We start from the raw sequence: 12,848 nt of genomic DNA, 5'->3' as shown, positions 1-12,848 counted from the left end.
GACTATTCTTTATTGTCATACACGAGAATACCTATTTATTGTTACAAACGTGTCTTTATAAGCGAAAAGATAATACCTCCCTATACACTTAAAATCTAAACTTATAACAATAGTTTACCATGTTTCAATACTGAGAGTATTAGTATAGGTATGAGCATTTCTTATTACAAAAATAATGTTTCTTAAGTGATAATAATTATCGTGTCATGGATATTTTCCTTTGACTCGTTCGTTTCTCTATTTTCTAACTTCCATACAAAAATAATATTTGTTATTAATTATCTTCAATTTTCTTTGCTCCATTTTCTCATCAATCTAGACTTGTGAATAGCACGTGTTTTTTACGTGGAGACTTTTTCTCTATTTACTATGTATTTTTTTTTTCGAGTGTCCTTTTCTTAATAACAACGACATCTGTGGGTAGGACAATTCGATGGGTAAACTAGACACTTGTCCTGGCAATAAACACTAGCACCTTCCTTGCCTTCTAATTCTCCCACTGCATCGCAAACTTCCCTGCAAAAATATAAATCATACTCTTAAATCTGAGCTAATCAGTATATTACAATTACAGAATACACTGGTATAAGAGTACATGCTTTGAGTAATCAACAAAAGGATATACTATATTCAGAAAAATTAATTAATAATTAAAACATCAACGAAAGCAAATATATAAAATATAATAAAAATCACAATATTAACACAAGTATCGTATACAAAATACACAAACGATACTTTTACTTGATTAAAATTCACTTTTTTAATGGCATATCAATTCCTAAATTTATTTCGTTAGATAAATACTCGGGGAAGCGACATTTAAATTTTCTATCCAAATTTTTATCATTTCATTATTATGTTCCGACCAAAAATTCCAAAAGTGTGTACTCTTATACCACTCTATATGCTATATCATTCAAACAAATTAATATGATAAATCCTACGGGCACTGGCAAACATTTTCTGGACAATTTGGTGGGTAACGAAGGCAGTTGGTCTGGCACCACTCGTCCATTCCAGGTATTCTTCGATAAAGCGACGTAGCGAGACAAACCTGTGACCTGAAATAAAAATCGAAATGAAAGATATGAATGGTAAAGCTGAAGAATGCTGCGAGGATGAGTCGACCAACCTGACGACCAATGGAAAAATATTATTCGGGGAGCTGACATCTCTGTAATACAGCAGGAATGGGTTGTCCTGCTGGACGTAGAATGGCGGAAATCCAGCTGTACTAGTCACGATGCTGACGTCAGCGCAGTTCCTGAAGGTTTCTGGTCTACCACAACCTACAGCTTCCGTTCCATTTTCACAGGTACCCCACATATTTCCTGAACAAAAAAATCCTCCCCTGTATAATAGATTCAATTTTTCAACATGCAACTAACGATTTTTTATATTCAAACCTGTATAGTAATTCCATTGCACGACGCACTGGGAGCAAGTGACATAAGCCGGAAGCGTCACTTGGTACCGGAAGATGGCCTTCTTCTCTGTCTCATCAGGAATTTGAAAAGCCACGTCCCTGGTACCAGCCAAATATAGTGGATACCTGAAAGAATTTTTATTCTCAAATATATATGTATACCAATAAACTTTATATTCAATATTTTACTTTTAAATTTGTGTTTTTATTGTAAAATACAAAATCCTTTTGGCAAACCTGTCGAAGCATTCCTGAGAAGCCTCCGTAGCTGGATTGTTATTAGGACACAGGTACATCTCGAAACGACCCAGATGATTCGCAGTTAGTTCAATTTCCACGTCGATTTCCTAAATGTTATTCGTCAAGAATGAATTTGTTATTTGTCTTATAGCAAGTGCAAAACTTCATAGACTATTTATGAAAAAATTGATAAAACATTGCATATTTAGTAAATATTCTATGATCGTTTGCGATCATTTAATTAAGCATGTTTGGTAACAATTTTTTACCTGGCCCACTGTATAGTGTCTGACTATTGTTCCTTTTGCGTATTCCCCGCCTGCTTCGTGAGGTCTCGGAGGCTTCGTATGATAGGCGTCCCCGCAAATTCCACAACGACCCTCGTTCTGCACCCATTGAACTAGAAGAACACTAGAAAATTTCCCTATCACGACGTCACGATACTGACAAGTATTTAAATCGATAGATCGAGCCATCATTTCAAAATTTTTACCACATTCGACAAAAATATTCTTTCTGATAAACAAAATCATTTTTTATTTTTTTTATAAAATCACAGTTATTAATTATCCATCGAGTGATGCAAATTTCGTTTGAAATTTGGCAATACGAACCCGCGTAGCCTCCACAGAAGAGTTCGTTGTCGTTATAGTCAACTGGATTCGGAAAGCCGAATCTCCACATGCTGTTTCTTGCCGGGGGGTCCATCAAACGTCCGTGACTCTTTACGTAAAATCCATTGAGTACCTTTGATAACACACCGGTCGGAATAATAATTAATGAGCATCGTTGAAAGTCGAGGAAAAAACTCGTCTCGTAATTCATGGAGGAAAAGCAAAAAAAAAGAACAAGGTCTCGTTGAAAGCGTGAGGGGAAAAAGTTCACGGTTGGTCCGGCCAATTCTATCGCGTTTCACGAAAATAATGGCCAATTATCGCATACTCGTAAACTTTCGTTTCGCCAGTGCCAAAAACGAGAGTGCACGATCGTTAAATATTTCGACCGAGTAAATATGATTCGCTTTGAAAAACAATCCTCCTTTCCTCCACGTGGATTAATCGTGCGAAGAATAATTCAAGAAGCGGAGGGAGGGGGGTGACACTCGAGATAAAACCAATAACAATAAAAACATAATTTTTCGTCGATAACAAAGGAACCTGCAGAAATAATAATTAAAAAATTACCTGCAGCAAAATGTAGAGCAATATTCCTCGGTACCGTTGCCTGGTGATCATGGCTCTGGAAAAAGAACAGAAAACTGCGAAACAAAATTCACATAATCATCCCATTAATAGAGGATTTAATGGAGATGGAATTTTGATGAGGACGATGGTGAAAAATTGATCGACTGAAATCTTCCGTTCTTCGATTAATCAAGCACGAAAATCATCGATCCTGGATTTATTCCCGCCCGACGCAAACATCGCTATCTACTTAATCCTTTTAACAGGGTTTCAAAATTCACGCGAAAGATATACGCGCGTCATCCTGACCCAAAAACCCATGCATTACCATTATTTATAAGCGTTTTAACGTGGCGAGAATAATCAGGTTATCCGCGCGATAAACAAAAATCCATTAAAGGCGCACATTTATCCTCGCATCACTGGGAGTCCCGCACAAGACTTGCTTCTGCCTGGACATTTCTTTTAACGAGGTCAACACGGAAGCTACAAGAGAATTAGTGTGACTCCGATGATTCGTGTAATTCTGAGAAAATTTGTAAAGGTCGATGTAGTAGCTTCGACACCCGGAAACCATGAGGGGTTGGGTTGGGGGGGGGGGGGTCGCATGTTCCTTTGGAACATATCTGATCGATCCAGGCCAATCGAGAGGGAATAAGAAAAAAATTGATTTGCATGTTTATTCAATTTTCGTGCGACCGATCATAGATAGGACACAGCTCGTTCGAAATATATCACGTGGCCTTGATTGTCCACTGTAACAGACGATCGTTGCGCAAACCTAGGCACATTGTGCCAATCGGATTGGTTGCGACAATAAAAAATACCTGAGCAACTCGCCAATACGTAAATCGAGCCACGTCTTCTCTTTCAACAATGCCTAAGTTTTATACCTCTGCGCGCTGTAAAATGCAAAACAGAGCATCTCCTTTCATTTCTCTGATTCTATGTATACAAAATTCCATGCTGGTGGATAAACAAAAATCAAGTTTTTTTATTACAATTCATTTGTATTTATTTTTACTCTCTCTCTCTCTCTCTCTCTCTCTCTCTCTCTCTCTCTCTCTCTCTTGGTAATTTTTAGTTTTTTAATCTTTTCCATTTTTTTGTTTTTATTTGGTTGTTTTTTCACGTATATCCACGTGTTCTTTTTGTGTGTTAAGTCCATAATTACTGTAAAGTGTAAATAGTAGAAAATTGATCAAGAGAACTGAGCATCATCAGGAGCTATTGAAATTACAAAGAAAATACTTGAAGAAGAAATGAAGAGTAGGAGGAATCAGTGCGACTTTTGATGAAGAAATAAATTACACGAAGGGACGTGAAATTTTTCTGCTGGAATGCTGCAATAATAGCTGAGATAAACGGATGAAAGGATCCTGAAGCCCAGCTAATGATCCTTTATCGAAAGAATAAATTTTTAGGCAACGTGTGAACGAATAATAATAATAATATCGACGATAGGGGTCGTAAAGGTTCTTACGTATCGGCGAAAGTAACGAATTATACGAGATAACACGGTGGATTTATTCCTGGTGTACTTTCCACCTCAATTGGTTCGTTACTAGAAGAAGCTTGTATCATTTTGAAAATGGTTTCTTAATAAAAATGTTAATTAATCAAGAACAAAAAAAACATACAATTTTTTCTTAATTAAACAAATGATACTGTATACAGCAGTACGTGGAGATTTTTGTGAATCAAGACGGAGTTTACATTGAAAGAGAGGGGGAGGGGGACTCAGTCAGTGAGATAAGAATCTTTCAAGAGGGATTTGTGTCGCTGGAACGAGGAGGACTCTGTCGTATAACGTAAGCTCGAAAGCTTGGATATGGTCGAGTCGCGTTTAACCTGTCGGATTTTGCCAGCCCGTCCGGTTCTCATTCCTGTTTTTGCTTGACTTTTTCCAAGGCAGTTTGGAGGCTTCCCCCCAAATATCGAATCTACACCACTTTTATGACAATTTACGACCACGTTCCGGGCCCTTTTTAGAAATAGAATCTGTTTACGGAATTCCAGAGACTCCAGGAAAATATTCGCTGGATCCCCTTCGTTTTATTGTATCAAAAATGATCCTGGTATGACGAGGGCTGTAGTGCATCCTCTCTCTTTTTCTTTCATACCCCATAAGGGTCATTGACCTCGAGTCTTGAAATTTTGCCAAAAAATCCCACGAAGATCTTACATTGATTTTTCAGCTTAGCAATCAGATTATTTGTTATATAAATATTTTTTAATACGTAATTCTATCTATAAACGAAACTTCGTACTTTAAATTCTCGTATCTCAACTCATTCATATATACATAATAAGGTTCTTAAGTAATCGGATAATATAGTAACATATATATACATATTTTAACCGTATTTACATGGCGTTTAAGCCTAAACTGTGAGAGCAATTGAGCAGCAGCAAGCAAAGTTTTAATATATTCCACGCTGGGTATTAGCAAATCATGCCACGTGTCCACATTAGAACCCGTTCAGCTTAGCTTTAGTGAATTCGGATGAAACTTGTCAGGAAGTGTCATGAAAACGTCAGACGATCTCAAAGCCTCCTTGGCATTTTCTTAAAGCCCCTTCAAAAGTTAAGGTGTAGATTGGATCTTAAAAAAACATTCCAATTTTTGTATCCCAAGGTCGATATGCTTTCTCTAATTCACTCGACAAAAATTGTGTATTTAATTTTGGTTACGAGTTTTGAAGTTGTTATGTTTTTTCTTCTTACGAAGAGATCAAATCATTGAAGTAGAACTGAAATTTCACAAAGAAAAGAGCTTTTTAGAGTGGATGAGAGATTCGAAGGCTTATATATAAATGGCTTCCTCGTTTTTGGTCCTTATCTGTCGTTGCAGAGAAGAATTTGAAATATTAGCGAAACAGCTTGGGAGTTTCAAGTTCAACTCGTATATATAAATCACTGACACTTTAACGAGCCAAAGATAATAATTTCAATGGGGAAACGTTGGTCCACTCAGCGAGTCTCGCGAATTATGGTCTACCGGTATCACATCGTGCCAAGTTTCTTTTTCAAACTTATTCATGGCTTCCCTCATCCAGGATACCCTAACAAATTCTCCTGCAAACCCTTTTACATGTTATTTCAAGACTCCAGCAGCTTTCTGTGCTGGGTTAAAAAAGTATAAATTTTACCTCGAGGAAATCTGCTTTATAACATTAGCCTTGCCAAGTATATATAATTCTCATTATCCTCCTCCTACGATAAATTCTCCAAGTATTAAAAAATTTTGCTGGAAAACTTAGGAAGGATTTATCTGATTTAATTTAACAAGATTATTCCAATTGTTCGATTAATTCCTGACAAGGAAACCTCTTGGAAAAAAAGCATTCGTTGATTTTTCACAGACCATGACTTTCTTCCAGTACATTCTTTGAATATTCATTGAACGTACAGTTGTACTCGATTACAATGGGCTTTGGTATTAAACCACGAAGGTATCGTGAATACTCAATAGTTCATACCTAACTGGAAACTTATCAATTGAGTGCTACCAAAGGTTTCTTGAACGTCTAAATTAACGTATAGCGAATTTATCACGACGCCATTATGGAGAACCTGGTTCTTTAGTGATAAAAAGAAATCCATCCTTTTTTCCAAGAATTTATAGAGAGAAGAAAAAGCAAAAGCACTCTTTCTAATATAACCAAAGTTAATAATTCGAAGAGTTTAAATAATAAAAAATGAAAAGTGGATTCTCAAGTAATTCGTTCTAGTATTCCGCAAAGTTTCCGGAACGTCTGAATAAACGCACAGTGATTTTATCACGACGCCATTATGGAGAACCTGGTCCTTACTGATAACAAGAAATCTATTACTTTTTTCAAGAATTTATAGAGAGAGAAAGTGTGAAAAGCAAAAATGCTTTTTCTAATATAACCCAAGGTCATACTTCGAAGAGTTTAAATAATAAGAAATGAAAAGTGGATTCTCAAGTAATTCGTTCAAGTATTTGACGCTCGTGTCAACATCTTAGCTTGGCTCGAACGAACCGTCAACACTGGGATTGGTATAAAAACTTAACTTCCGCGTTTTTACAATTAAATTTCAAGAATTTTTCATTTAACAAAAAATTATGCATTTATTATATTATCAATATATTAGCAATTATTAAACAAGATTCGTTACACGAGGGTGGAAAAAAAAATTATCAGTAGCTGCAGCATTTGGATATATGAATGGTGTAAATGTAAAAGTATACCGGTGCCGCAATACGAAACGTTTAACTTACCAGCCTACGCGTGATCGGAGTCTCAAATGATCCCGTTGATTAAGTAGGTGAAAACGCAATGGGAACGTTCAACCTTCCAAACAAATGCAATATGAAATTTATCCTGCTTCTTGTTACCACTTGAATTTTGTTTTAGTTACCTGACTGAAGTCAATGAAATAATCTTTGAAGATACGAGAAGTTGAAGAATTGGAAAGAAAAAAAAATAGGGGGTGGTGGGGTAATTAAATATTTTAATTAAGGATAATAAGGAGAGTTTACTGGGGAGATCAACTAGGGTTGTAGGGTGAGAGAAGGTTCAAGAGGGTGTCGGTCTGTGGAGAGGTCACTGTAGGAGTGTAGAGCGAAGACTGAGGTGGCAGAGGTAGCGAAGCACCTGGCGAACCGGCGAGGACTTGAATGCGTTCGCGCGAATGAATAATATGCGCAGCGTGCTGCGCGCTCCAGCCGAAAAACACGACTACTCGCACAGTAACCACCAAAAAACTCATCCGTAAAATCCCCACCGGAAATGTCACAGACACCACCCCCCTTCCCCTGAGTCCCTTCACCGATCTCTCTTCGAATTTTCACCCAAATACCAATTTTCTTCAACCTTACCATTTAATTGACATTATTTTTCTAATTTAACTCTTCTGTGGTGTCAGAGGTCAAGGTCAACGTCCTTGCACAGGTCAAAGTTAAATTGAATTCATCATTTTTAGTATTGCATCTATGTATAAAAGTGAAAGGTCTCTGTCTATTTGTTAAATGTCTTATATCATTTCAGAGGTCAAGGTCAACGCCCTTGCTAAGGTCAAAGTTAAATTAAATTCATTATTTTTAGTGTTGCATCTATAAAAATGAAAAGTATCTGCCTATTTGTTAAATTTATTGTATCGTGTCAGAGGTCAATGTCAACGTACTTGCAGAGGTCAAAGTGTAAAAGAATATTTTGCACTTGGGCTGTAACAAAGAGAAATGCACGCTTTTTGAAAAGAAAGTTGAGGAAAGGAAATGCAAGAGGGTAAAGCTGGGTGGGGGGTTAACCGATTGAAACTTTCGGTATTTTCCTTACACAACAAACAGTCTCAACCGCGTTTAAAATACGTTGGCATCGCGTGTCGTGCATACCGTGGATACTCGGCGATTTTTTCACGCAATTCGTGTGATCGACGAAAGTGAAAGCATACCAAATTCGCGCATCTCAAAGAGCAACGAAAGCATAGTTGGTTGCTGAAACTACATTTTTTCTTATCAGCAAAGTTGCGATAAGGGAAAAGGCGATATAGATAAAAGATCGAAAGAAACTGATAAGTCAATTTTGAGTCCAGAGGATGGGCGAGGGACGAGCGGGGTGATAAAAGATTTAGTGTCGAATCAACTAGTTCAGCGATGATAAATAAAAAAATACAAAACTCTGATAAATAAAAAATTATCCATTTCTGAGAAAATTATACTTAAGCAAGGATATTCTTTAAAGAGAAGCTTCTTCTCGCGAAGGAAACGTTGCGAATATTCATACAACACCCTGTATATAAATAGCTTTGAAGAGAGAAAGAGAGAGATTTGAAAAGTGGGGCGATATTGGCGGGCAAGTTTCGTGAGAGTTCGGGAATCGTCGGGATCTCGCGTCGGTGATCCCATTCCGGGGTTTGCCGTTCCCGGATGGTTCAGCGTGAAGTGGGAGGGGGGGGGAGGAAAGGGGGAGTACAAGAGAAGAGGGGATAGGGGTTTCCAGTCAAAGAGAAAAAGAGGGAGAGGGGACACGAGATAGAGCACTAAGCAAAGAGAGTCAGTCAGTAGCGGATCAGCCCTTGTATCCATCGCTCTCTCTCTCTCTCTCTCTGGTTCAACCCTTGCGCATCTCCTCAAGGACAACAACAAAAGAAATGATCGCCAACAAGTGTCATCCTAGGATCGCAGCTCGCTTCCTGACCAGGAGAATCATCGACGGTAAAATATTTTACCAATCTTGGCTCGTTCACTCTCTTTTCCACGTTTGCTCCTGCACACCCCTGCCAATCCCATCCTCCTGCCACTCAAGGTCAAGGCTGTGCTCGTCCCTTTTCGACTATCGACCGTCGCATTCAGCCGAACGAATCCTGCCGCGAATATCCCGCAGCAAATTCAAGTGGGTCAGCCGACCATTTTCTGAAGAACCTTCTCCAATTCCACAAGTGCTTTTGCACATGGGAAATAAACACAGACTGATTATCGACCGCTCTTTACATATATTCATAACTTATCACTCGAAATTCCCTTATCCATTAGAATTCCCTTACTGATGCTCTCATTATTCCGAAATACTTTCGCAAAAGCCGCTGGAATTTCCTTCGCAGCGTGGTCCAATTTGAAATTAAATCCAGTGACCTTGAAAATGAAACCAGAACGACCTTGCGTTATCTTATCGCTCTGATGCCAACTGATTAAAGCTCTCAGTTATTCTCACCGTTTGGACAAATATTTTTAATTCTCTTCTTCGCTGATGTTGGACCAAAAACACTGTATGGCAGTCACTAAATTGTTTTTACGTCGTCAATTTATCCTCAACTAACGTCAATCATGATCATGATCCGGTCAATTGAGATAAAGTACGCGAGCACCTTGATCGATATAATTTGTATTATTTATACCTCGTGCTTTTATCAGTCCATTCACAATGTCATGATTTGCTTATACATTCCATAATATTTGTTTTCATGCATCAACCATCCTTTTTCGCACGGGACTTACCACACAGAAATTCTTCATAGTGATAAGGTTCTGTGAAAAAAACATAAACAATGTAGTCTGGAGACAGAAATAGAGAGCATCTAAGAATAACCACGTTGGTGGAATATACCAACAGGAATCAACTGAAAACTACGATATTTACACTGAGACCTTTCCTCTGGTATTCGTAGAAACGTTTGACCATGAGAATACACGAAGCTTCTTGGTTTCGCAGGTCGAGACGCAACGTGGAAGCGATGCTTAACTGGCTCATTAGCGGAAGAGCCAAAAGGTCCAGTGGTGAAAACGGAAATTCCGGGCCCCAGATCACGCCATCTCTTCCAGGAACTTAATTCACTTCAAGTGAGCACCAGTGAAAATTGTCCCATTTAAAATATGTATAAGAATTTTACATCATTTTTTAGCAAGCCTCCTCCGTGCAATTTTTCGCTGATTATGAAAAATCAGCAGGGAATTATATAGTGGATGTTGATGGGAATTCATTGCTAGATGTTTACATGCAGATCTCATCAATGCCCTTGGGCTACAATCACCCAGCAATGCTGCACGCTTTGGCTAATCCAGTGAATCAGGTATAAACAGTCGTAATCGACTGAGAAAAATTTGTAAATGTTAAATATTAGGAGTAAATTGATTTTCCTCTAATTTGTAGCTTTTTTCAGAAAATCATCGCTAACAGACCTGCCTTAGGTGTCTTTCCTGGTAAGGATTGGCCTGGTAAATTGAAGAATGTCTTGCTTAGAAATGATGTGAGTAATTCTGGATTTCCTTCCTAGTTGGAGATAACTGCAAAGAATCCTGGTGCTACTTTTTATTCTGTTCTTCCTCAGGTAGCTCCTCCTAGTCTTTCTCATATCACGACGATGATGTGTGGATCATGTTCCAATGAAAATGCATTTAAAAATATATTTATATGGTATGCTGACCAACAGAGACATGGAGCACCATTTACCAAAGAAGAAATAGAGTCATGTATGATCAATCAAAGTCCTGGTTCACCAAAATATTCAATTATGTCGTTTAAAGGTATGCAAAAGATTCTGTGAAATTTACATATGATCGGATCAGAAATGTCCTTGTTTAATTTAGTATTATATTTTTTTTAATTACAGGAGCATTCCATGGCAGGACTTTGGGCTCCTTATCGACAACACATAGCAAATATATTCATAAATTGGACGTGCCAGCTTTTGATTGGCCAATAGCAAGTTTCCCACAGTACAAATATCCTCTGGAGGAAAATGTTCGAGAAAATCAGGAAGAAGATAAACGTTGCCTAGCTGAGGTGAATTTTTCATCGACCTCGTTACAAAACGTACAAATATGTAAATCTCACTTTTGGTAATTTCGTAGATCGAAGAATTATTCGAAAAAAGTAGAAAAGAGAAGAAGGTACCAGTGGCCGGAGTGATCATTGAGCCTATTCAAGCTGAGGGAGGTGATAATCATGCCTCCCCAGAATTTTTTCAACAATTGCAGCGTATAATCAAAAAGGTATAATTTTAAGCTCAATTCAGAACTAATCAGGCTCAGAACACTACTGAAATTTTTCTTTCTTCAGAATGGAGCTGCTTTGTTGATCGATGAAGTACAAACGGGTGGTGGTCCAACAGGAAAAATGTGGTGCCATGAGCATTTCAACCTGCCATCTCCTCCAGACGTAGTTACGTTTAGCAAAAAAATGCAGATGGGTGGTTACTACCACGTTCCAGATCTGAAGTAAGAAATATTAACAATTAGTATATATAAGCTTCTTGGATTAAAAAATTATTATTATAATGATTTTTCAGACCTAAGCAATCGTACCGTGTGTTCAATACCTGGATGGGTGACCCTAGTAAATTAATACTATTAGAAGCTATAGTAGATATCATAGCAAAAGAACATTTATTAGATAGAGTTACGAAAGTTGGAAATTACACGCTTCAAGAGTTGAGGAATTTGGAGAAAGAGTTTTCAACATCGATAAACTCGATTCGAGGACGAGGAACTTTTATCGCATTTAATGGAAGCACTCAGGAACGCAGGGATGATATTATTAAGAAACTTTTAGCCAAAGGTAAACTGAAAGAGATTAAGCTCTTGACATCGTTATTAATCTTCTATCTATCTTTAATTTTATCAGGAATTCAAGCTGGTGGTTGTGGAGTCAATGCAATTAGGATGAGACCAGCCTTAACGTTTACTGAAAAACACGCAGACATATTTTTAGATGCGTTAAGATCAATCCTTAAACAATAAATCAATTGTTGACATTTTCTCTCTAAAGTAAAAGTCAATGTCTTCCAAGAGAAAACAATAATTTAAGTAAAGTACCAATCACAGTCTACAAAGATTTTAAAAAGTATTTTTTAGATATTATTTTTGTATGATAGTTGGAAAATGTAAAGACAATATACACACGCGTACACACACGCGCGCACGCACACACACACGCGCGCGCGCGCACACACACATATATATACAATGAACATTTTTTAGTATTGCAATAATTTTAAATTCACAGTATACGTACATTTTATTAAACTTGTATTATACAGTGGTAGAAAATACCGTTACTCTTATCGTATATATTTACATCTCTCTGTAATATACACGTATCATTTTTCATATATAAAAGAGTATAAGAATTTAAATCATTGATAATTTAATTGTATATTGTCCGTTAGTATGATCTTGTATGTCTATTTTGTGTATCGATGAGGCAAAATATCCAGCATACAAATGTAACGTCTTTTGAACAGAAAAATATCAAGGAACAAGTACAAAAAGATCGAGTATGCCTTCTACATTAAAATTACAAGTTAATTGAGCCAAGAGAATTTATAAAAGGCACGTGAGTTGACCAAGGAAATCATGACCAATCACCGCTAAGTTTATTCGTTGAGTCCCATGATTATATTAAATTTGTTACATAAATTTAGCTAATGTCTTATTATCTTTTTTCTAACTAAATTAAATATATTACAAACCTTCTAGAGAGCTAATATTAGTTTTCTCTGCACATATATAATAGTTTAATCAAACTTTT

The 12,848-nt window shown here is 37.2% G+C and overlaps 2 protein-coding genes across 2 annotated transcripts; one reads left to right on the top strand and one right to left on the bottom strand.

Annotated features, from left to right (window-relative positions):
* Positions 1-97: 97 nt before the first annotated feature.
* LOC136776680 (uncharacterized) lies at positions 98-7,757 on the bottom strand. Its single transcript, XM_066732412.1, has 10 exons — positions 7,243-7,757; positions 7,103-7,175; positions 2,854-2,908; positions 2,284-2,416; positions 1,939-2,069; positions 1,667-1,776; positions 1,410-1,555; positions 1,136-1,334; positions 948-1,064; positions 98-516 (listed from the first exon to the last, which is right to left on the bottom strand). Exons 3-10 carry the CDS (start codon positions 2,902-2,904, stop codon positions 399-401), a joined length of 1,005 nt encoding a protein of 334 aa, XP_066588509.1. The 5' UTR covers positions 2,905-2,908; positions 7,103-7,175; positions 7,243-7,757; the 3' UTR covers positions 98-398.
* A 1,128-nt stretch (positions 7,758-8,885) lies between these two features.
* On the top strand, positions 8,886-12,840 carry Gabat (4-aminobutyrate aminotransferase). The gene is made up of 10 exons (XM_066732677.1): positions 8,886-9,037; positions 10,032-10,159; positions 10,222-10,389; positions 10,480-10,566; positions 10,648-10,843; positions 10,930-11,102; positions 11,171-11,311; positions 11,379-11,536; positions 11,608-11,876; positions 11,943-12,840. Exons 1-10 carry the CDS (start codon positions 8,974-8,976, stop codon positions 12,056-12,058), a joined length of 1,500 nt encoding a protein of 499 aa, XP_066588774.1. The 5' UTR covers positions 8,886-8,973; the 3' UTR covers positions 12,059-12,840.
* Positions 12,841-12,848: the final 8 nt, after the last annotated feature.

Source organism: Prorops nasuta, unplaced genomic scaffold, assembly GCF_024137725.1.
Source record: "Prorops nasuta isolate Cenicafe-Biocafe unplaced genomic scaffold, Cenicafe_Pnas_1.2 PNAS00010, whole genome shotgun sequence".
Classification (NCBI taxonomy): domain Eukaryota; kingdom Metazoa; phylum Arthropoda; class Insecta; order Hymenoptera; family Bethylidae; genus Prorops; species Prorops nasuta.
This window is presented reverse-complemented; position numbering and strand designations above follow the sequence as displayed.